The sequence below is a fragment of the Rhinatrema bivittatum genome, chromosome 9, assembly GCF_901001135.1.
Source record: "Rhinatrema bivittatum chromosome 9, aRhiBiv1.1, whole genome shotgun sequence".
In the NCBI taxonomy this organism is placed as follows: Eukaryota; Metazoa; Chordata; class Amphibia; order Gymnophiona; family Rhinatrematidae; genus Rhinatrema; species Rhinatrema bivittatum.
The window spans coordinates 255,954,633-255,978,069 of record NC_042623.1 but is presented as its reverse complement, the minus strand read 5'-3'; the positions used below and the strand labels follow the sequence as shown (position 1 = coordinate 255,978,069).

The following is a 23,437-nucleotide window of genomic DNA, read 5'->3' as shown; positions in this document are numbered from 1 at the left end:
CTTCGATCGATGCCTCAACCAGGATCTTAAGGAATACCATCATTCCGTCCCTCTAAGGATCCTAGGAGTGCTGGTGATGAAACCTATGAATCATGGACCGATGACTCGTCCCAGGATACCGAAGACTTACCATCACCACCCTCCTGCTGAAAGCAGGAAGCTTCTCCTCCAGAGGACATTAATTTTGTGAAGTGTCCATAATTTCTGGACACAGGGCCAGGGCAACAAGAACACTCAGACTCAGTACAATGGTACAAAGTAAAATTTATTTGGCTTTACCAAGTGTTCCTGGGAGATGCTGTATGCTAAATGCCCTCTATCTTTCAAAATAACTAGCATCTCCCAGAATAACAGAAGTGGCTCTCCTTTATAGTCAAAGATACAGCATTTGCCGAAGTTTCTAGAATCACGTAACTGCCCAAAAACTCATTAAAAAAAACACATGATGCTGTTCTCATGATAACCTATTATGCATAGAAAATGCTTGTGAGGACATCCTTCATTCATTTGTAAAAATCATACTCTTTACTTGTCTTCCCTGACACACCCTCCCACCATAAAAAGTTCCTTTATCAACATGGCTTTGATGCACTTTGTTCCTTCTGATATCCTGTTGATCTTCTTTGTTGTGTAAACAGATAGCAAGTCTGTGTCCTATATAGGAGATAGGCCTGAATTCCGTTTGCTGGCGCCAGGACTTAATTAAAACTGTAACCTTAAAAGAAGAATCTTTTCACCTGGCTCCTGTCCATTGAGATATGCATTTGTAAGACAAAAGCTTGCATCCTAGTTGCATGCGAACCAAGCTTTCCTGTATTGTGGTGCAGATATTGTCATTGATGCCCACCTGGCCTTTAATTATAGGCTTTGCAGAGCCTGCTAGTTTCCAGATCTTTCACATTCTTTGAGTCATTCACTATAGTTCAGCAGTGTCAGTGTGAATCAGCCCTCTGAGGATTCTGGAAATGGCTGAATAAGCCACAGTTCTGAACCAGAATTATGAATTATATCAGAAGGAAATGTCTGAATTGGTTCCATTCCAACTTCAGACAGAACAGGATGATAGACACCAGATGATGGAACTTCTGCAATTTCTGGATGCTCCTAAAGAAATCACCTCTATCCCTATCCATGATGCCGTCATCGTGGATCTTCTAAAGAGGAATTGGGAGCATCCTAGTTCGGTGGCACCTGTTAACCGAAAAGCAGACACCACATACCTAGTCCAATGAATTCCAGGTTTCCAAAAAACCCAATTGGATCACCATTCAGTGGTTGAGTCAGCCCAAAAGAAAGGCCGATGCTCTAAGCCTTACTCTTCTTCTTTCCCTCCAGGGAAAGAGCAAATGTTCCTGGATGCCATAGGTCAGCATGTCTTTCACGGGTCAATGCTTATATCCCGCATTGCCTCTTACCAACTCCATATGACCCAGTACAACAGGGTCCTCTTTAAACAAATGCAGGACTTTTCTGAGTCCCTACCTCAGCAGTTTCAAGAGCAATTACATGCCCTGGCTCAAAAAGGATTAGAAGCGGGCAAACATGAAATAAGATTACTATATGACATTTTTGACACCACTTCCAGGGTATCAGCAACAGCTATTTCTGCGAGGAGGTGGGCCTGACTAAAGTCTTCGAGCCTATGACCTGAGGTCCAGGATAGACTAACTGACTTGCCTTGCACTGGTGACAATCTTATTGGTGAACAGATACAGCAAGCAGTGGCACAGCTCAAAGATCACCATGAGACTCTTCGCCAACTCTCCTTGTTGCCTTCTGAATATCTTGCTAAGCAAACATTCAGAAAGGATCCCAAAAAATCTTTTTACCACCAAAGGAAATCATATCCTCCACAGTCCAAAGGTCGCTCTACTAAGCCTTACCAGAAAGGCCAGTCCAGGCAACCTCGCAGGCAAAAAATACAGACAACCCCTCAGCCAGGTCCAGCATCTGGTTTTTGACTCTTTCCTAGAGAGCAGCATTCAGCTTCCACTACTGCATGTACCAGTGGGAGGTCGATTGTGCCACTTCAGCAACATCTGGCACACAATCACCTCAGACCAGTGGGTTCTTGCCATAATCACTCAAGGTTATCATCTCAACTTTCTTGCCATTCTGCCGGACTCCCTACCTCGGCTGATGTGGAGAACATCAGATCGATCAGTCACTATTCCTGGATCAGGAAGTCTCTCTCCTCCTCCAATCCAGAGCAATCAAACCAGTGCCCTACTCCCAACAGGGCCTTGGCTTCTATTCTCGGTACTTTCTAATCCCAAAAATGTTAGGTGGCATTCGCCCAATACTTATGTTCTTATGTTCTTACCTACAAAGAGAAAAGTTCAAGATGGTAACCTTGGGTTCCCTCCTTCCCCTTCTGCAAAGGGATGACTGGCTCTGCTCTCTAGACCTCCAGGATGCTTAAACACACATCGCAATAACTCCATCTCATCGCAAATTTCTGCGATTCCTAGTAGGCCCAAAGCACTATCAAGTGCTACCATTCGGCCTGGCATCTGTACCACGAGTCTTCACCAAGTGCCTCGTAGTAGTAGCAGCATTCCTCAGGACTCAAGGTGTCCACATCTACCCCTACCTCAGCGATTGGTTGATCAGGGCTCCCACCCAGCAAGCTGCTCTGACATCTCTACATCTCACCTTGCATACCCTGATCTCCCTAGGGTTTTTCATCAATTATCCAAAGTCCAGCTTAGTCCCATCACAAACCCTGTCGTTCATAGGAGCAGACTTTGACACCTTCAAAGCAAAAGCATTTCTTGAGAATGAGCTCTCACTCACTTCTCTCACCCATCAACTGCAGTCTCGACAATGCTCAACTGCATGTCACTTCCTAGTTTTGCTAGGACACATGGCGTCCTCAGTACATGTCACTCCAATGGCTCGTCTTGCCATGAGTCATGCAGTGGGCTCAAGTCATAGTGGATTCAATCATCTCAACCACTGTCAGCCGTTGTCCACATCACCAACACGCTTCGCCTGTCTCTGGCTTGGTGGAAAAATCAGTCCAATCTTCTCCAAGGCCTTCCTTTCCAGGCTCTAGATCCTCAAATAACCCTTACAACCGATGCCTCCAACCTCTGCTGGGGAGCACATGTTGCCAATCTGAAAACTCAAGGCACCTGGTCTCCAGAGGAAGCCAAACACCAAATAAATTTCCTGGAATTTCCAGGGTGTTTCAGGATCGCCTTTCCAACCAGGTCATCCTGATTCAGACAGACAACCAGGTGGCCATGTGGTACATCAACAAACAAGGAGGAACAGGCTCCTTCCTGTGTCAGGAAGCTGCACAGATATGGGCGGAGGCCCTTTCCCATTCAATGTACCTCAAGGCCACCTACTTGCTGGGAGTGGACAATGTGTTGGTAGACAAGCTGAGTCTCATCTTTCAACTGCACGAGTGGTCCCTCAACCCCACAGTAGAGAACTCAATATTCAATATTGGGGTTACCCTCACATAGACCTCTTTGCGTCACCTCAAAACTGCAAAGTAGAGAACTTTTGCTCTCTCACTCTCAGCCAACACTCACTACCAAGAGATGCGTTCTCCCTTTCATGGGCACCCGGTCTCCTATATGCATTCCCTCCACTTCCACTTCTCTCAAAGACTCTCGTGAAGTTACGTCAGGACAAGGGAAGCATGATCCTGATAGCTCCTCACTGGCCACGCCAAGTGTGGTTCCGATTCTTCAGGACCTCTCCATTCGTAGACAAATTCTCCTGGGGAAGGACCCACTTCTGATCACTCAGAACGACGGGTGCCTACGCCACCCCAATCTTCAGGCCTTGTCCCTGACTGCCTGGATGTTGAAAGGTTAATTCTTCAGGCACTTAACCTTTCGGACTCAGTTTCCCGTGTCTTGATTGCTTCATGAAAGCCTTCCACGAGAAAATCTTATTTTTACAAATGGAACAGGTTTAAGTCATGGTGTTCTTCCCTGTCCCTTGATCCTTTCACTTGTTCCACCACGAAATTTCTAGACTATCTCTGGGACTTGTCAGAATTGGGTCTAAAAACTTCTTCCATCAGGATGCATGTCAGTGCGGTAGCTGCCTTCCATAAAGGTGTTGGGGATGTTCCCATTTCAGTCCAGCCCCTTGTAATACGTTTTCTGAAGGGCTTGTTCCACTCAAACATCCACTGCGCCCTCCGGCCCCTTCTTGGGACCTCAACCTGGTTTTGGGTCGGCTCATGAAACCACCATTCGAGCCTATCCAATCCTGTGATCTTCGCTATCTCACATGTAATGTGATTTTTTTTTTCTTTTGGCAATCACATCCGCTCGCAGAGTTAGTGAGTTACAGGCCCTAGTTACCTACTCTCCTTACTCTAAACTTCTGCACAACTGGGTAGTACTCCGCACTCGCCCTAAGTTTTTTGCCTAAGGTAGTATCGGAGTTTCACATTAATCAATCCATTATACTACTCACCTTCTTTCCCAGGCCCCATTCCAATCCAGGAGAACAGGCTTTGCATACCCTGGACTGTAAACGGGCTCTAGCATTCTATCTAGACAGCTACCCAAAGAAAATCCACCCAACTGTTTTTCTTTCCATCCCATCAGATTGGGTCAACCTTTGGGTAAGCAGACTCTCTCCTCCTGGTTAGAGGACTTCATATCCTTTTGCTATCAGCAAGCAGACATTCCACTTCAAGACCGTGTTAAAGCACACTCTGTCAGGGCCATGGCAACTTCAGTAGCGCACCTATGCTCTGTGCCGTTTCCTGATATTTATAGGGCTGCTACCTGGAGTTCTCGCCATATCTTTACTGCCCATTATTGTTTAGACAAGGCTGGAAGACAAGATTCCATCTTCGGCCTATTTGCAACTTGATGTACCAACACGGTTCTACCTACCCATTAGGGTTCAGGATGCCCTCTCCCAAATTCCACCCAAGTCCTTGTGTCTATTGCACATCTTGGGTACATTTGGTGCATTTCTCGGACATCCTCAGCTCGGTACTCACCCATATGTGAGGACTTCCATCCTGCTTGTCCTGTGAGAAAGCAGAAGTTGCTTACCTGTAACAGGTGTTCTCACTGGACTAGTTAGTCCTCACGAAACCTGCCCACCACCCTGCGGTGTTGGGTTTGTTACGTTTTTCTTATTTTATATTTTGGCACTTACTATAGCTTTTAAACAAAACTGAAGGGGGACCCCTGCTGGTTGCAGGGTTAGTGCCATCCTGGGCATGACCAGTAGGTGCCAGTCAAAGTTCTAGAAACTTTGACAAAAGTGTTCCGTGATTGGGCTCCATCCTGTGATGTCACCCATATGTGAGGATTAACATCCTGCTGTCCTGTGAGAACACCTGTTACAGGTAAGCAACTTCTGCTATATGTGCTAACTACAAATACAATATCGCATGCATAAATACATATGTCCAAACTGGGCACCGGTTCTTTTAACACAAGCACATCACCTCTTCTGGGCGCACAATGCTGTATTTTAATTAGCTGCCACATTAAAAAGCATCTGGCACCCAGAGGAGCTGTGGCTGTGCACGCGTTAGGAAAATGGGTGCTCAATATGAGCTTTCCTAGCATGTAGCCAGATGGACTCAGGACCAATGGGTTATATGCTCCCCTGCTAGCAGATGGAGACAGTCAGGTTTCAAAGCTGTCGTCACCCTAGATATACCCCTGCAGTGACCTCAGCCATTCAGTATCTCTGTCTTCTAGCAGATGTGGACGTGCTATCCCTACACCAGCATTGGTGTTTAGCGAGACTGCAGTACTCGTTAGAAGAAAAATTTACCTTTAAATTGAAGAAAGATCAAGCCCTGCTCTCCTGCGGTGATACCTAAAGGTCCCTCCCCCAGTTGAGAATTCCTGAGGTGATTTCAAAGATTCCTCAGAGGTGTGCTTTGGTCCAGTAGCCTGTTCCCAGCGTGGACTTTGCTACTGAAGCAGCTGAAAGGCAGCGGGTGCAAGAAGCCGAACGAGGTGGTGACTGTCAAAGCCCTCTCTCCCCACAGCTGGAGAAAGTCTCTGTACTCAGCCGGTAAGCTCTGAGCCCAGGTAAGTAAAAGGACTGCTCCGATTCAGACACGTTAGTCTTTCCTGCAGTCTCCTTGCTCGGCGCGCTGTACTGACGACGTTCCCGTCGGGGCAAGGGTAGGGGGTTTCCGAGCATCGTCATTTCAGACATCTCGGCCCTCAGGAAGGTCTCAGTGTTTTCGGAGCCGAAAACCAAAAAGTGGGATTGGATCGTGCCTGGTTCGGCCCGAACTTCCCAATGAAGTTGTCCCAACCCATCCACGGGACAAGGAAAGGGGGTCTACTATCCCTTTTCTATCAGCAGTGGGTCAAGATCATGTCGGACAAATGGGTATTTGATATCATATGAGAAGGATACACTCTGGAATTTCACAGCATCCCTTGGTTCATGTTTATGATGTCACCTTGCCATTCCCAGCACAACAAACTGGCAGTGGAGTTTACCTTGATAAGGCTCCTCAATTTGAGGGCTATAATTCCAGTACCTACACCCCAGGAAAATAAGGGGCATTATTCCATCTATTTCATCATACCCAAGAAGGAGGGTTCCTTTCTCCTCATCCTGGACCTCGAGTGTCAGTAGCCATCTGTTGATAATTCATTTCTGCATGGAAACTCTTTGCTCAGTCATAATGGCAATACAACCGGGAGAGTTATTAACCTCCCTGTACCTCTCAGTGGCCTACCCTCATATTTCAATCCGGCAAGACCACCAGCGTTTCCTATGTTTTGCGGTACTGGGCCGCCATTATCAATCCCAGGCATTGCCCTTCAGCCTGGCCACCGGCCCCAGAACATTCTCCAAAATATGGTGGTCGTGGCAGCAGAACTGAGGAATGAAGGGATCCTGGTGCACCCTTTCTTGGACGACTGCCTGATCCGGGTAAAGTCATTGGAAGAGAGCCTCCAGGTGACCAGCAGGGTCGCATCCCTGCTTCAGGAACTTGTTGGGTTATGTACATGGACAAAAGCAGCCTCAAGCTCTTCCAGTCCTTAGAGTATCTGGGAGTCCGTGTCAACACCAAGCAGGTGACAGTCTTCCTCTCACCCTCGAGGATAAGGAAGCTGATGTGCCAAGTGCATTGGTTGACGAACACAATGCGCCCCAGGGTGTGGAGCTATCTCCAGGTCTTCGGTCTGATGGCATCAACCCAATGCTCCCTGCTATCAACTTGTAACCCACTGTCTCAAGACTACTCAACTCGCCGCCACTTACCAATGGAAGTATGTTCCTGGCTCCAGTGGTGGCTACAGGAAGCTCACCTAAGCAAGAGTGTAAGCCTGTCCCACCAAACTGGCTAATCCTCATGACTGACACGAGCCTCGCTAACAGGAATTGACAACCCAGGGATGTTGGACCAAGGAAGAGGCACACTGGAACATAAACTGCTTGGAAGCCTGAGCTGTCGGATTAACATGTCCGCAATTCAGCCACAAACTCCAGGACCAGGCAGTCTGCATGATGTCGGACAATGCAACAACAGTAGCCTACATCAACCACCAGGGAGGAACCAAAAGCCACCAAGTGTCTCTGGAAATAGAGATCCCCTTATGGAATGGGCCGAGTGAAATATATAGGGGATCTCAGCCTCCCACATCGCAGGAAAAGACAAGGCCAGAACAGATTTTCTCAGCAGGGAGAGTCTGGATCCAGGAGAAATGGGCGTTGTCAACCAGAGCCTTCCAGCCCCTGTCCATCGACCTGCTGGCTGCATCTCACAATGCAAAGGTCTCCTGATTCTTCAGTCACAGAAGAGATCAGTGCTCCCAAGGGATAGACACCCTTGTCCAGACCTAGCCAGAGGAAGACTTACCGTATGTCTTCCCTCCGAGGCCTCTGCTGGGCAAGCTCATTCGCAAGATTAGTTCTTCTAGTGGCCCCGGATTAGCCCAGACGCCTGTGGTATGCAGACATGCAGAGGCTTCTACTGGAGAGCCCCTTATGCCTCCCTCCGCACAGGGACCTGTTCCAACAAGGTCCGATCCTTCACAAGGACCCAGTTCTGTTTTGTCTTACGGTCTGGTCTTTGAGAGAGCTCGCCTGATGAAGCGGATATTTGGCGGCAGTAATTGCCACCTTGCTCCGCACGTGGAAGTTCTCGACGTCCTTGACGAACGTGTGGATCTGGAGAATATTTGAGGCCTGGTGTGAGGAACGTGGGGTACCCCCTCAGATGACCAAAATCCCCATGGTTCTGAAGTTTTACAGGACAGCCTAAACCAAAGGGTGGTCCCTAAATTCCTTGAAGGTCCAGGTAGAGGCTCTCTCTCCTGTTTCAGAAGCAAGGTGTGAATGGAGCCCACCTATCAGCACATCTGGATTTAGCCTGTTTCCTAAAAGGGGTTAAACACCTCCGACCATCCTTACAGTGGCCGGTCCCGCTAGGATATCTCAATCTAGTATTGGACTTTTTAGCAGGGCCTTCCTTTCGGCCACTGCGCAGTCTGTCCCTACGCCTGTTAACACTGAAGACTGTATTCTTGGTGATGATATGCTCGGCTCGTTGCATGTCTGAACTACAGGCGTTGTCATGTTGGGAACCATTGACTCCAGGAACATTACAGCTTCGCAAGGTTCCTTCCTTCTTGCCAAAGGTAGTCTCAGAGTTTCACTTGAATCAATGCATTTCCTTACCATCCCTAGATAAACACAAGGTCACTGAAGACTACCACCTCCTAAGTCACTTAAACATCAGTAGGCTTTTGGTATGGTATCTGGAAATCTCGGAACCTGTGCGCAAGACAGACTGCTTGTTTGTTTTTCATGATGGAAGGAAACAAGGCAAAGCAACTTCGCGAGCTACCATAGCTCGGGCCGACCCTTTGGAACACAATGCCAGTTGAACTACGGCAAGAGGAATGCCTTAAATCGTTCAAGCGGAAGCTCAAGACCTGGCTCTTCGCCAAGGCATACACCTAATTTCTCCCTTCCTCTCCACTGCCCACCCTTCCTCTCCTCTGTCCCCCTCTTCTGGCCCTCTATCCCCTCACTTCGCCCTTCTCCTACCTTTTTCTCCCCCCCTCACCTCATACACTTTTTCTCCCCCCCTCACCTGGTTCCCTTCCCACTGCTCGCCACTCCCCCCTCTCCTCCTAGCACTCCTAAATTGCTTATCTCTTAGTGTCTTCCTTTTGTACATATGTATATATTTACAAACCTCGTTGATTATTTAATGCAAATTTCCCCTTGTTATTCACACCCTCATTTATTCATTTGTTAACTTGTTTTATTTGTTCAATGTAAAGTGCCATGCCTGGCGTTTGTTTGTGTTACACTGTAAACCGATGTGATATCCTGGATGAATGTCGGTATATAAAAATTTTAAATAAATAAATAAAATAAATAAATAAGTGATCATGGGAGCTTATGTAGAGGCAGGGAAGCCATTACCCTTTCAGGTTAAAGCTCATTCCACTAGGTCCCAGGCAGTATCCTGGTCAGAAGCTAAGCTACTGTCTCCCGTCAACGTCTCCTGAGCAGCGACGTGGTCTTCCTTGAACACCTTCTCCAGGTTCTATTACCTGGATGTCCAGGCCCGAGAGGACGCTGCCTTGGCAAGGTCCGTGGGCAGCCTCCCGCCCCATTTGGGAGTAGCTTTTGTACATCCCATTAGTTCTCAGTCCATCTGGCTACACACTAGGAAATGGAGAAATTACTTACCTGATAATTTTGTTTTCCTTAATGTAGACAGATGGACTCAGCATCCCACCCACAGCTGCCCATCAATGGTGCCAAGGAATCACCCATGAGGTGAATCTATATTCCAAATGCTTATGGGCAAGCCATTGGCCTATCCCTAGATCAGGGCATCTGTAATATTGCTGGGACCCAGCGCTAATGTTTGGTTGAGTACAGTTACGGTCATCCCTTTTTAATCAAGTTATTCAATAGTACGTCCACAATGGCTTTTGAAGAGAATACTGAATGGCTGAGATCACTGCAGGGGTATATCTAGGGTGACGTCAGCTTTGAAATATGACTCCATCTCCATCTGATAGCAGGGGAGCACATAACCAATTGGTACTGAGTCCATCTGTCTACACTAAGGAAAACAAAATTATCAGGTAAGTAATTTCTCCAGTCCGTTTTCTCACTCCGCAGGAATACTATCTAGTCTTTTGCTCTTTGATGATTTCTTTGTTTATGTGTGCGTTCATTTAATTTCCGTTAACGCATGCATGTTTCTGTGTATTCAGGTTATATGTGTGTGTTTTCAGAGACAACAGGGGCTGTGTTCTCAGGCTACGCCTCTCCTCTCCCATAGTAGCCAATCTGCTCCTTGCAGCCCCCTAAAGTACCTCAGTAGGAGGAACCACAGAAAAGCAGTATTTATTTATTTTATGTTGAACCCTTGACACATGGTAAGACTCAATGCCAGCTTTAGGCTGGTGTTGAATTTGCCGTGTTGAAATGTGCGTATCAGATGTACGGCTATTTTTTTGCATTGGGGATAATGGCCTTTACATATGATGAGCGCTATTAGCTACGTGTTTGGACACGCTAATCCCCTTATTGCATCGGGTGTTAGTCTAGCATGTCCAAAACACACGTCCAACCGTGGGTTTACCTGTGTGCTAGGCTGAGCGCACTTTATTGCATTGGCCCTTTACTATGCATAAGTTGTACTGGAACATTCCATGAGTCCTCAGATAAGATTGGCTAAGTATTCCACTGTAATACTGGTAGCGTGGAAGAAACTGTCAAATACTCTGATAAACATGTACTAGAAACCAGTCGCTCTGGTATATCAAACATTTACATTTTTTTTATCTGTCTTTAATAATAACTATAAGCAGTCTTGCACAAAACTGTACTGGAGGAGCTGTGATGTATATAGCTAGTTACTATAATCCATTCCAGCTCAACTAAATCTACTGAATGTATTTTTAGGTTGCATTATATAACATTAGTGACCTGATTGTGAAAGCAGTGGGGTATTCACATCTGCATGCTATAAACAACCAAGAAAATAGCAATCAGAAATACATATGGCCCTAGGCATATGCCTTTTCTAATGAGGAGGAAATATAATTATCTGCACAGTGGAGGTCTGCAAGGCACATATTACTTCTAATACAGAGAAGAATAAAAGCATGAAAAAAATGGGGCGTTCTACTGTTTTTTGCCCTAATTGATTAATCTGTCACAGAGTGCCAGTGCAGTATTCAAAGGATGCAAACTAGCTCTGGCTGGTTATGAACTCTGTGCTGAAATAAACAGGCTGACATGGATTAGACTGTTAGAATTATCAGAATTTTTCTGCCAGTAGTTGAGTCCATTTTTTGTGTGCACAGACTAAATCCTAGGAAATGTAAAGGTCTGTATTCTAGAAGGTACATGCATTTTTTAATTTGAAAGCTGTCCTGTTTATTTTTCTCAAGGTATAAAAATATATTTATTTGTTTTTTGTATACTGATATTCAACAAAAGTCATCACATTGGTTCACATATAACAAAAGTAAGAGAGGTTTCACAATGTGAAAAGTAGAGGCAGAGATATTATACAAAATAAGGGAGATAATAAGACAGAGGAGAAAGAGAATGAGAGATAATTAAGTTGAGTTTGGAGAATAATTTTTTTAACATGTTGAAAAAGCTTTTAGAAAAAGTCATGTTTTTAGTTCGTTTTTAAAAGTTTGCGAGGATGATTCAAGTCTTAGATCAATTGGAAGGGTGTTCCATAGTAGCAGGCCGGCTATTGAGAAGGCACATTGTTTTGTTGAGATGAGACTGGATGTTTTAGGGGATGGAGTTTCAAGGAGACCAGTGTTTGTGGAGCGTAAAGTTCTTCTTGGGATTTGAAAAACAAGTGTTGTATTCATCCAATCAGACTTATTGTTATATAAAGCTTTATGAATAAGACAGGGAGAATGATGCTAAAAATCAAATAATTTACATTATTAAAAAATATGGCCTTATATTCTCTAGTAAAATAAATCCTTTTAACCCATTTGTAGAAAGAGGTGATATTTTAGCATTGTTCTCAGGGCATGCTGGAAGGCATAGAGAGAATGAAAATATGATTTAGGGAAGCCTGAACCATGGTTGAAGATATGGCAACTGGGATTTAATGCCAAGAAGTGCAGTCATGCATCTGGAGTATGGTAATCCAAAAGAGCTGTATATGATGGGGTGTGAAGGGCTGTTGTGTACGAACCAAAAGAGGGATCTTGGAGTAATTGTGTCTGGAGATCTGAAGATGGTGAAGCAATGTGACAAGGCGATAGCTAAAGCCAGAAGAATGCTGGGTTGCATAGAGAGAGGAATAACCATTAAGCAAAAGGAGGTGATAATCCCTTTGTACAGGTCCTTGGTGAGGTCTCATATAGAGTACTGGGTTCTGTTCTGGAGACCGTATCTCAAAAGGGACAGAGACAAGATGGAAGCGGGCGACCAAAATGGTGGGGGTCTTCATCAAATGACTTATGAGGAGAGGCCGAAGGACCTAAATACATTTACCCTGGAAGAGAGGAGGTGCAGGGGAGATATGATACAGATCTTTAGATACCTGAAAGATTTTAATGATACACAATCAACAAACCTTTTCCATTGGAAAGAAATCAGTAGAACTCTAGGGGATCTTGAAGTGAATCTCCAGGGAGAATGACTCGGAACCAACATCAGGAAATATTTCTTCACTGAGAGAGGGTGGTGGATGCCTGGAATACCCTTCTAGAGGAATTGGTGAAGACAAAAAAAAAAGTGAAAGAATTCAAAGGGACATGGGATAAACCCTGTGGATCCCTAAAGGCTAGAGGATGGAAATGAAGAAATGCATGCATGGGGGTAACTTGCCGATGCTGATGTTAATAAGCCTGATAGTTTTGATGCAACTCCAACATTGCTCTCTGCTTCAATGGCAAGAGGTAATGGGGAATTGGATTCAGAGAGCAACCAACAAGGATCCTGACTTCTATGGTCTGGGAAACTGATAAATATGGGGGTTATCTGCATGGCGCAGCAGATACTACCATAAGCTTGCTGGACAGCCTGGATGGACTAATTGGTCCTTTTCTGTCGTCATTTCTAAGTTTCTGTGTTAGGACGTCTCTGGGTGATGGTGAAAGCTCTGTATCTAGTAGTCTTGAGAAACAAAGAACAAACCCTCACTGATGGGTATAGACAGCTTGTGGGTACTTTCCATTCCATGTCCTAGGTTTAATGGACTGAAAGTATAGGGTTCCCTATTATACTGTAGATCAGATGTCCTCAAGCTGCTCCTCAAAGACTTCCCAGCCAGGCTGGTTTTCAAGGTATCCACAGTGAATATGCATGAGTTCCTGTACATACCCAGATCAGTCCAGACCAGTGGGTTATGCTCTCCCACCAGCAGATGGAGACAGAGAGCAAAGCTTCGAGGCACTGGTATCCCAAGTGTGCCGCCTGCAGCTCATCAGTATTTCTCTGACTCCAGCAGATGGTGGTCGTGTATACCTGCAGCTCTGTGTGAGACAGATTTTTCTTGCTCCCTGAGGTGCTAGGTTCAGTGTCTGGGCCATCCCTCATGTAGAGCCGGGCGAACAGGGGATTGGTTACCCCTGGCGGTGCTAGCCCATGTGGTTCCGGCTCCCTCAGTGACCCGAAGGCTCCCCCTCAGTGTCTGCGGTACAGAGAAGTAGCCCCTATGGGGATTTTTTTTCTATTATTCTTAGCTTAGGCTTTATTTTTTTTTATGTTACTAGAAGTTAAAGTTTTTGTGTTTAAAAACAAACAAACAAAAAAAACCCAGCTACAAGTTCCCTGTTCACCTTGGCTCCTGGGGTAGGTCAGTCTGCCCAGTGGTGCAGAGCCAGGCAGACCCCTGAAGAGGCTCCCTGCCTTATTTTTACCACTGGCTCCGGAGCTATTTTTACCGGGGTGGCCATTTTGTTTTTTCTTTTTCGACCTCCCCCGTGGCTCCCCAGCATTCCTGGGGCCGATTTTTGCTGGGAGTCACCAGGGCTGGATGGCAGCACCTGTTTTCTTCTGGGGGGGGGGGAGATATATGCCCCTTTTTTTGCAGGAGGAACATGGCAGAAACTCCTCTGGTGGACCCCTGTAGGCTTGCGGGATATGGTCAGCTTATTTAGACACCCACTCACTGTGCAGGGACTGTGCACTGGGTGGGGAAAGGGCCTCAGACAAGAGGATTAAACCTAAAAAGTCTGCACACAGGTCAGGCTCGGCGGCTGGGTCTAACGGAAGGAGCCCAACCCCCACTGCACACCCTGTGGAAAAGGTCTCCCAGGATGACCCTCCCCCGCTGTCCCCCACTGCACGAACTCCAAGACCGGAGGAATCGAGAGACATGGACACTGATTCTAGCAATGACAAGATGGGGCCGGGGGAATTTTCACCGGAATTTGTGCTGCTCATGCATGAAGCATTTCTGGCTCGGAAGCTCGCAAAGTGCAGAGCCCAGGATGGGAGTGTGGGAGTTCCCAAGCGTCCCCATCTGCGAACTGATGGTCGTCCGTCCTGGTCAACTTTGGCTCAAGAGGATCTAGTGGGTGCAGTTGACCAGCAGGGGAACGACTCCACTCCGCCCCCAAGGGACACCACTCCAGATCAGGGTGAAGTCTCTCCAGATGTAGATAATGGGCACAGACGATCAGGATCCGGTAGAACCTAGTGCGGAGGGGGACGTCCCCTGCGTAATCTGGCTGTTTAAGAGGGAGGAATTGCAACCCCTTATTCCCCAGGTGCTTGATGAATTGGGGGTGAGACCCTCGCTGGAAGATTCTGACAGCGAGGGAATGAACCCAGTCCTGGACGGTCTCATAGGGTCCATCTAGTGTTTTTCCCATCCCGAAGAAGATTCAAAAGCTCATCAGCCGGGAGTGGGAATCCCCGGAGGCAGGGCTTAAGGTCAGCCGGGCGATGCAAAAACTCTACCCACTAATGGAGGAACATTTAGAATGCCTCAGGGTACCTAAGGTGGATATAGCTGTATCAGCGGTGACCAAGAAGACGACCATTCCTGTGGCGGAAGCAACTGCTCTCGGAGATGTGCAGGACCACAAGCTGGAGCTGCATTTGAAGCAGGTGTTCGAGGTCTCCTCCTTAGGACTCTGGGCGGCAGTGTGTGCCAGTATGATGCAAAGAGTGTGTTTATGTTGGATTCAAAAACCGCAGGACCCTTTGTCTTCTGGGACTTTGTCAGCTTCTCAGGCGGCTCGTCTGGAGGTGGCGGTAGCATATGTGGCGGATGCTTTATATGACTCTGTGCGTTCAGTGGCCCAGACTATGGTCTCCTCTGAGGCGGCTCGGCGATTTCCATGGCTCCACAGTTGGGCAGCGGATGCTTCCTCCAAGTTGCAACTGTGCAGTCTGCCTTTTCGAGGGAAGTTGCTGTTTGGAGAGGATTTGGATCAGCTGATGAAATCTCTCGAGGATTCCAAGGGCAATAAACTGCTGGAAGATAGAAAGCCCTACAGGAAATCATTCGACCCTTGATCCGTTTTCAAGATTTCCGAAAAAGCAGGTCAGGGAGGAGTGTTCCACCCTCTGGTTCCAGACAGACATCTTCACGTACACAGTCCTTTCACGGCTCCAGTCATCCTTCCAGAGGTGGTTTCAGTCAGGGAACCAGAACTGGGAAGCCTGCCCACTCCTCAGATGGGATGATCGGGGGCAGGTTGTCTCAATTTTACGAGGAGTGGGCCAGGATCACCTCCAATCACTGGGTGTTGGAGGTGGTAAAAGAAGGGTTACGCCTTAGAATTTTCTCGGTCTCTCATGCCGGCATTTGTGGAATTGTGATGCGTTTCCCGCAACAAGCGAGCCGCAGTAGAAGACACTCGATTGCTGGCCCTGAAGGCGATCGTCCCTGTGCCATCAGAGGGAACGGGGGAGGGGATGGTACTCCATTTATTTTATGGTTCCCAAAAAGGAGGGCACTTTCTGACACATCCTGGACCTACAGAAGGTGAATCGCTGCTTGAAGGTGCCCCGATTTCGAATGGAAACCCTTCGAACAGTCATTGCAGCGGTTTGAAAGGGAGAGTTCTTCGCCTCCTTGGATCTCACAGAGGTTTATCTACACATCCCGATTCGTAGCACTCACCGGAGATTCCTACAATTCAAGATCCTGGGTCAGCATTTTCAGTTCCGGGTGTTGCCGTTCGAACTGGCAACGGCTCCGCACACCTTTACCAAGGTGATGGTCGTGGTGGCGGCGACCTCAACGATTGGCTGATTCGAACCAAGTCGGAAGGCGAGCAGACAGTTTTGTATGATCCACTGTCTCCAGTCCCTAGGCTGGGTAATCAACGAAGCGAAAAGTCACCTGACTCATTCACAGTATCTGGAGTATTTGGAAGCTAGTTTAGACACCCTCCAGGGCAGGGTGTTTCTCATGAACAGAATGTACAAATTGCAGCAACAAGTGCATCTCTTGTTACAGCTTCCAATCCTCAGAGTGTGGGATTACCTACAAGTTCTGGGGTTCATGGCTTCAACGTTGGACTTGGTGCCTTGGGCCTTCGCTCACCTGAGACCGTTGCATAGAGATCTACTGTCGCTCTAATGTCTGAGCAATACCAGTTGCCCCTGCCTTTGTCGCAGCGAATCAGGTCCAGCTTGCAATGGTGGCTGTCGGAAGACAACCAGAAGGGGATGCCCCTCGAAGTCCCGGATTGGGTGATCGTGACAACGGATGCGAGCCTTCAAGGCTGGGGAGCAGTGTGCCTCGGTCATGCGGCGCAGTGAACCTGGTCCTTGGTCTTATCAATCGCCTAGAGACATGGGCAGTCCACAAAGTGTTGTTGGCATTCCAGTCCCTGGTGCAGGGGAGAATGGTTCGAGTCTTCTCGGATTACGCCACCATGGTGGCATATCTCAATCGCAAGAGAGGAACCAGGAGTCCGGCCATGGCACAAGAAGCACACCTCTTCGCTTGGGCCGAGCTTCATCTGGAAGGCATTGCAGCCTCTCACGTGGCAGGCGTGGACAACGTGCAGGTGGACTTACTCAGTCGTCAACAGCTGGATCCTGGGGAGTGGGAACTATCCCAGGAGGGTTGGAAGCACATTTGTGCCCAATGGGGAGTTCCCCAACTGGACTTCATGACGACCTGTGTCAATGCCAAGACAGACCAGTTCTTCAGCCGAAAGTAGGAAATTGGGGCGGTAGGAGTAGATGCTGTAGTCTGCAAGTATCCAACCGGAATCCTCCTGTATGCCTTTCCTCCATGGCCCCTGATCAGGTGCGTTCTCTGGGACATAGAGGACCATCCTGGTTCGGTAATTCTGGTGGCACCGGAGTGGCCACGGAGGCCGTGGTTTGCAGACCTGGTACGATTGGCGACAGACGGTCCGCTATGCCTAGCTCATCTGCTGAACCTCCTGCAACAAGGGCCCATTTTCTCGGATCGGGAGGATCACTTCTCTCTTGTAGCCTGGTGTTTTGAGAGGTGGTGGTTACGGATGAAAGGTTATTCGGAACAGGTGATTTCCACCCTGCTTCAGTCCAGGCGGCTCTCAACATCTATGGCATATGCTTGAGTGTGGAAGGTATTTCAAGTCTGGTCTGACCAGCAAGGGGTGTAGTACCGTTGTCTGTGACCATTCCTCAGGTCTTGGGGTTTTTGCAACAGGGATTATATAAAAGTTTGGCTTATGGTTCCCTGCATGTTCAGGTTTTGGCCCTGGGATGTCTCCTAGGGCGGGTAGGTGGCAGGCCTCTAGCCAGCCACTTGGGCATTGTCCGTTTCTTGAAAGGGGTGAAGCACCTTTGTCGTCCTCTTCGCAAGTTATGCCTAGAGTGGAATGTCAATCTGGTGTTGAGGGTGCTTCATGATCCCCCTTTTGAGCCTCTGGGACACACTTCCTTAAAGGACCTCACCTTGAACACTGTTCTTGGTGGCCATCTGTTCCGCAAGGTGTACTTCAGAATTGCACTCCCCTCCTTCGCATCTTGGCTGATAGGGTGTCCCTGCGCACGGTCCCTTCCTTTTTGCCGAAAGTGGTTTCTGCCTTTCATGTTGATCAGTCCGTGAAGTTACCCGGATTCCCTGATTGGGCTCGTGACCACGCTATGGGAAGAGATCTTCATCTGTTAGATGTCCGCTGGAGTCTCCTTTATTTTAAGGTCATTAACTCTTTTCGAAAATCGGATCAACTTTTGGTCCGAAGAAGGGTGAAAAGGCATCTAAGGCATCCTTGGCTCGCTGGCTGAAGGAAACTATTTGCTTTGCCTACATCGGGAAGGGTCACCCCGACCCGACTGGTTTGAAAGCTCACTCAATGAGCGCAAGCCGTTTCTTGGGCAGAGTGTCAGTTGTTGCCTGAGGAGATTTTTAGAGCTGCAGTCTGGTCTTCCCTGCATACCTTCACAAGGCATTATCGTCTGGATGTTAGGGATCCGGACCAAGCAGTTTTTAGGGAGAGCATCTTGCGAGCAGGTCTTTCAGGTTCCTGCCCAGTGTAATGTGGCTTTGGTACATCCCACTGGTCTGGACTGATCTGGGTATGTATAGGAAAGGAAAATTGGTTCTCACCTGCTAATTTTCGTTCCTGTAATACCACACATCAGTCCAGGATACCGGCCGGGTGCTACTGCCGAAAGACTGATTTACCAAACGGTTAGCTGCTATACATAGGGAATCTATCAGAATGATTCTTTAATATTTTGGTTTTTGTTATGAACCGTGGTTCAAACCTGAATTTCAGGTATTGGAGTCGTTTGTTTCGGACTCTTGAGGGAGCGCTTTCCTGTTCGTCCTTGTTTCGGGAATTAGATGGTTTTTTGTCAATTATACTTTGCTTGGGTATTGATAAATACTGATGAGCTGCAGGTGGCACACTTGGGATACCAGTGCCTCGAAGCTTTGCTCTCTGACTCCATCTGCTGGTGGGAGTGCATAACCCACTGGTCTGGACTGATCTGTGGTATTACAGGAACAAAAATTAGCAGGTAAGAACCAATTTTCCTATACAGCTGCATGCATAAAAATCCTGAAAACCAGTCATGACTGGGTGAACCCTGAGAATTGGGTTGAGAATCTGTGCTCTAGACCTCCTAGTTGTTGACATTAGATTAAGCTATTACATAAATATTTGTAAAATGCACATTGCTTGACAAGACTGATTAAATTATAAATGGTGTATCATAGAATTTTAGTACCTGGATTTAATACCCACCTTTTTTAATAAAAAAAATTTAACTCAAAGCACTTTACAGCAGATTAGAATAGGAGCATATAAACAAAGGTCATTTGCAGCTTTACAATAAGAAAAAATGTATAATAGGTTAGAATAACATCAAAATAAATTTACAACATTTTGCAAATAAAAGGTGTATCTTAGAGTTTATATTAACTAGAACAAACACTGACTGAGTTTTAGTAGTAGCATAACAAAACTACTAGTGACTAAACTGTTTAAAAAAAAAAAAAAAAAAAAAAGAGTAGAAAAAATGTTTGCATCTGTACGTCTAAAGCATTTGAGGTGATGCCAGGCAGTTTCTCGTAGTCAGTTGGCATCTTTGTGTTATGCATAGGGTATCAGAAACTTGACCAGAGTTGGGCTTTTATTTGCTTTCTGAAATGGGAGTAGTCCTATATTTGTCAGAGCTCTTCAGGGAAGGAATTCCAGAGAACAACTATTGTTCCCATGGAGGATCTGTTGTGGGTGTCTGTTCTTTTGACAATGGAATTGATATTGAGGAAGAAAGTAAGGCTCTTAGTGGGCTGGAGAACATGAGTAAGGATAAACTTTTGCTCAAGTAGGATGGGCCTGTTTCCTCTTAAAGCTTGGAACATCCAGTGTCCATTTTGAGTTTTGTGCTGTACAGTATTGGTAGTCTGTATAGTTTGTTTAGGGCAGGTGTGATGTGATCACATGACTGCTTCTATCAGTCATACAGCAGAGTTCTGCATTGTCTGGAGTTTTGAGGTGAGGGACCATATCTGTTGGACCCCTTGCACAGTGCATTACAGTAATCCAGCTGGGTGGCATGAAAAACTGAGAAGGTTTTTCTTCTCCGAGTGGGTACAGTCTTTGCAAGTTTGTAATTAAAACTGGCAGTGCTATACTGTCACCTGGATTTGCGGGAACATGGTGAGTTCCAAGTCCAGCAAGACTAAAGTTTTCAACCTGTTCTTAATGGGAGCTCATAGGTTCTGAATTGGATTTTTTAAATCAAGAACTTGTCTAGGCATATTTTATGCCCAGAGGAGCTCCATTTTGTTGGGATTAGATGGTTAATTTTTTTTTGTTCATTTGTGGATGGCTGTAAGACACTTGCTTAGCTTAATTATCACTATAAGTGGGTCCAAATCAATTGGCAACACAAACTGGACATCATCCACATAGATGTTGTATTCTTTTATGTCAAAAATTAGGATTAGATGTGCCAGTGGTTTTGAGATGCATAAGAGCTCTGGTGACAGTATGGAACCTTGCAGGATCCCATAGTTTGAATCTAGGGTACTGATGTGGATTCAGCAAAATGAACATCATCTGACAGAAATGAATTGAAACAGGTAAGGACTCTTCCACTTAGGCCAGCTTTTACTAGTCAAGAACATAGCTTTGTGATATGATGTCAGAAGCGACAGAGAAATCAAATAGCACTAGGACTGCCATCTCGCTTCTGTCGCAATACCTTAGATCATCCAGCAGGACAATAAGCATGTTCTCTGTTCTGTTGCTTTTTTGAATCCATATTGGTATGGGCCTAGCCAAATTTGGGGGGATTTTTCCTACTAGCCAGTCGTTCATTTGAGCTCTTAATGATTTTTGTTTCCATTAATTTCCCTAGGAAGGGGATATTGGACACCAGAAGGTAGTTTTCAGGTTTGTCTGGATACAGATTTGTCTTATATTAGTGGCTGCACTAAAGCATTTTTTTTTTTTTTTAAATCTGAGAATCAAGCTGTCAGCAAGGGAGGAATTTTATATTTTGGATGCCCAGGATGTGAAGCCCTCATTTGCTAGCTTTACTAACTTGGATGGCGAGAATCAAGTGAACAAGTTATTGGGTGTAGAGCAGCCAGTGTATTTCGGAGACCTTATTCCATGATTGGGGTAAATGATTCCCATACCTGAGGTGTATGTGGCAGGGTCAAGCTTATCTTTGTCTCTGGGTGGCAGATGTCTCTCTATGGTTTCAGTGAAAGTCCTTGATTTTATTATCAAAGGATGCAATTTCATTTGCTGTTTCTTTCGATGTAGAGATGTCAATTGTGGGGGGGGGATGGGGGTTGTCAGATTTATTATTTCAAATAGTGTTTAGCTGCGTTTCTGGCTTGCATACTGTAATGGAAGTTTTTTGTTTTTGAACTTTATTATAACATTCTGGTATGTTGTCATGTGTAATTTGTATTGTAGTGGTACAAAATACTCCTTGAAGAGGAGACATCTCCTTTCTAGTTTTCACCCTTGGCATTTTAGGACTTAAAAGTTCTTTGGAGTATGAAGGTAAGCATCTGTGGAGAAGGCATATGATTTCATTTTGAGAGGGGTGCAGTTTTGTTTAATGCTTTTGTCATTCTATTCCTTGGTCCGTTTAGTGTTTATATAAAATGGTTTCTCATCCATATGGGGAAATTCTAGTGTATTTAGCAGGTTTTCCGGGGTCTGAGTTTTCTTGTTCTGGATCACTTTCATGGAACTAGTTGTCTACCTGTCTAAAGTCATTGTTCAATGAGACCTCAATGAGTGATTGGTCTATGAGAACAGTGTTATCAATCATATTGCCATCTGATGTTCTGAGATTTTAAGGTCTAAATTGTTCCCTTTTTGTTTCTGTTGGGGGATTTAACCTAATATCTTCCTGGTGGCCAGGAAGTCAGTTGCAAGATGTTTTCTATATGTATATAATTTATAGAAATCCAAATACCTTCTTAAAGTTGTAATCCAGTTATAATCATCTCAAAAATGGTGGTGAGCCAAAGTCCAACACAATCAGATTCATCAGGCATGGAGATTTCTAGGTGGAACTGATTTTTTTTGTTCCTTCTGTGCCAATTAATTTTGCTTACATGAAGTTTCTAGCTGTAATAAAGATTTTAAAAAAGTAGTAATGAGACACAATTATAACTTATGACAAGAGGTTGCAGTGTTTAAAAAAAAAAGACTGCTTTAAATTGGTGAAGGCCCCACTTCTTTCCTACGTATGTGTGTGTTGGGTTTTATTTTATTTTATTCTGAATTGGTTGGAGGGTAGATGTCCAGAGAGCAGCACTCACTAATGTTTCTTTTTGTTTATTCAGCTATTGAGAAGAGAATTTTGTAACTCCATTATGGTTAGAAGATAAATGAAAAGACAAAAACATCAATTTGTAGCAAAGATAAATTGTCAAAAGATAAAATTCAGGAAAATGAATGCAAAAAATAACAATGGAAGAGAGTCCGCAATGTGAAATAGGACATTAAAAATCAACCTTAGTCCTGCAGCAGATAAAATCTCAATTCTACACACTTCCCTTCTAGCTCTGTTACTTCTTTTGACTTAACTCCTACTCTGAAACCTGCCCATTGCTTGGATTTTTGCTTTTTTGTTGTTTGTTTGGTTTTTTCCCCCCATAATGGCACAATGAATGATGATGCTATAGAATTTCCTTTTCATGCTGCGGTCTCTTTAATGTAACCTTTTTCTGAATAAGATCTAGTAGCTCTGTAAAGTGCAGCACTGTTTTGACATGAAACAATTAGATCAATATTTCAGTGACTGTGACCCAGAAAGGAGCTATTTCTGTTTGTGTGTCCATACGCTCTAGTGCATCTCTCAAGCTCGCTTCCTAGCTGTCATCAATAGCTGATGGGATAGGCCCTGCCAGCCACTTAGGAGAGGGAGTACCTTTGGACTAGAAGATGCAAGACAGTTTTAAACACCGCCCCCCCCCCCCCCCCCTTTGTGCATCGTAGTCTGAGAAATATGGTAGCTCTGTGTAATCTGTTTTTTGTTTCCAGATTTCCTTATATGAAGGTACAAATGGATATATAGGATTCCTTATGAATATTTTACATTTTTTGTTTTTTTTTTTGTTTAGGAGAATTCAGTGACGGATCCAATGAGGCAGGAGGTATCTACCAAGTTTTAGAAATGCCATACGAAGGGGATGAGATAAGTATGATGATAATTCTTTCCAGGCAAGAAGTACCTTTAGTCACGTTGGAGCCTCTCCTGAAAGCACAACTTATTGAAGAGTGGGCCAACTCTGTAAAGAAACAAAAAGTAGAAGTTTATCTTCCAAGGTGAGACACTAGAATATTTTATATTGTTGTCTATTTTAGTGAGGAGGAGGAAACTAAGCAAAGTATCAGGATTTCTAGAATGAAATATTTACTTCCCAAAAGCAGATGTACATTGATATGCATTGTTTTTGGAGCCCATGGCATAGGCCATGAGGTAGATGAGAAATTATAAGAAAGAAAAGCATAGCAAGGCAATTCATTTATTTTACTGTAATGATCTAAACAGGCTGACCTCGATA

At 45.5% G+C, this 23,437-nt stretch overlaps 1 protein-coding gene across 4 annotated transcripts in view; it reads left to right on the top strand.

Annotated features, from left to right (window-relative positions):
• SERPINI1 (serpin family I member 1) overlaps positions 1-23,437 on the top strand; it is a 118,746-nt gene that overhangs the window by 59,669 nt on the left and 35,640 nt on the right. For all 4 annotated transcript variants that reach the window (XM_029615007.1, XM_029615008.1, XM_029615005.1 and 1 more), the window contains one exon: positions 22,994-23,198. In XM_029615007.1, the coding sequence (XP_029470867.1) occupies positions 22,994-23,198 (205 nt within the window). The remainder of the gene's footprint in view (positions 1-22,993; positions 23,199-23,437) is intronic.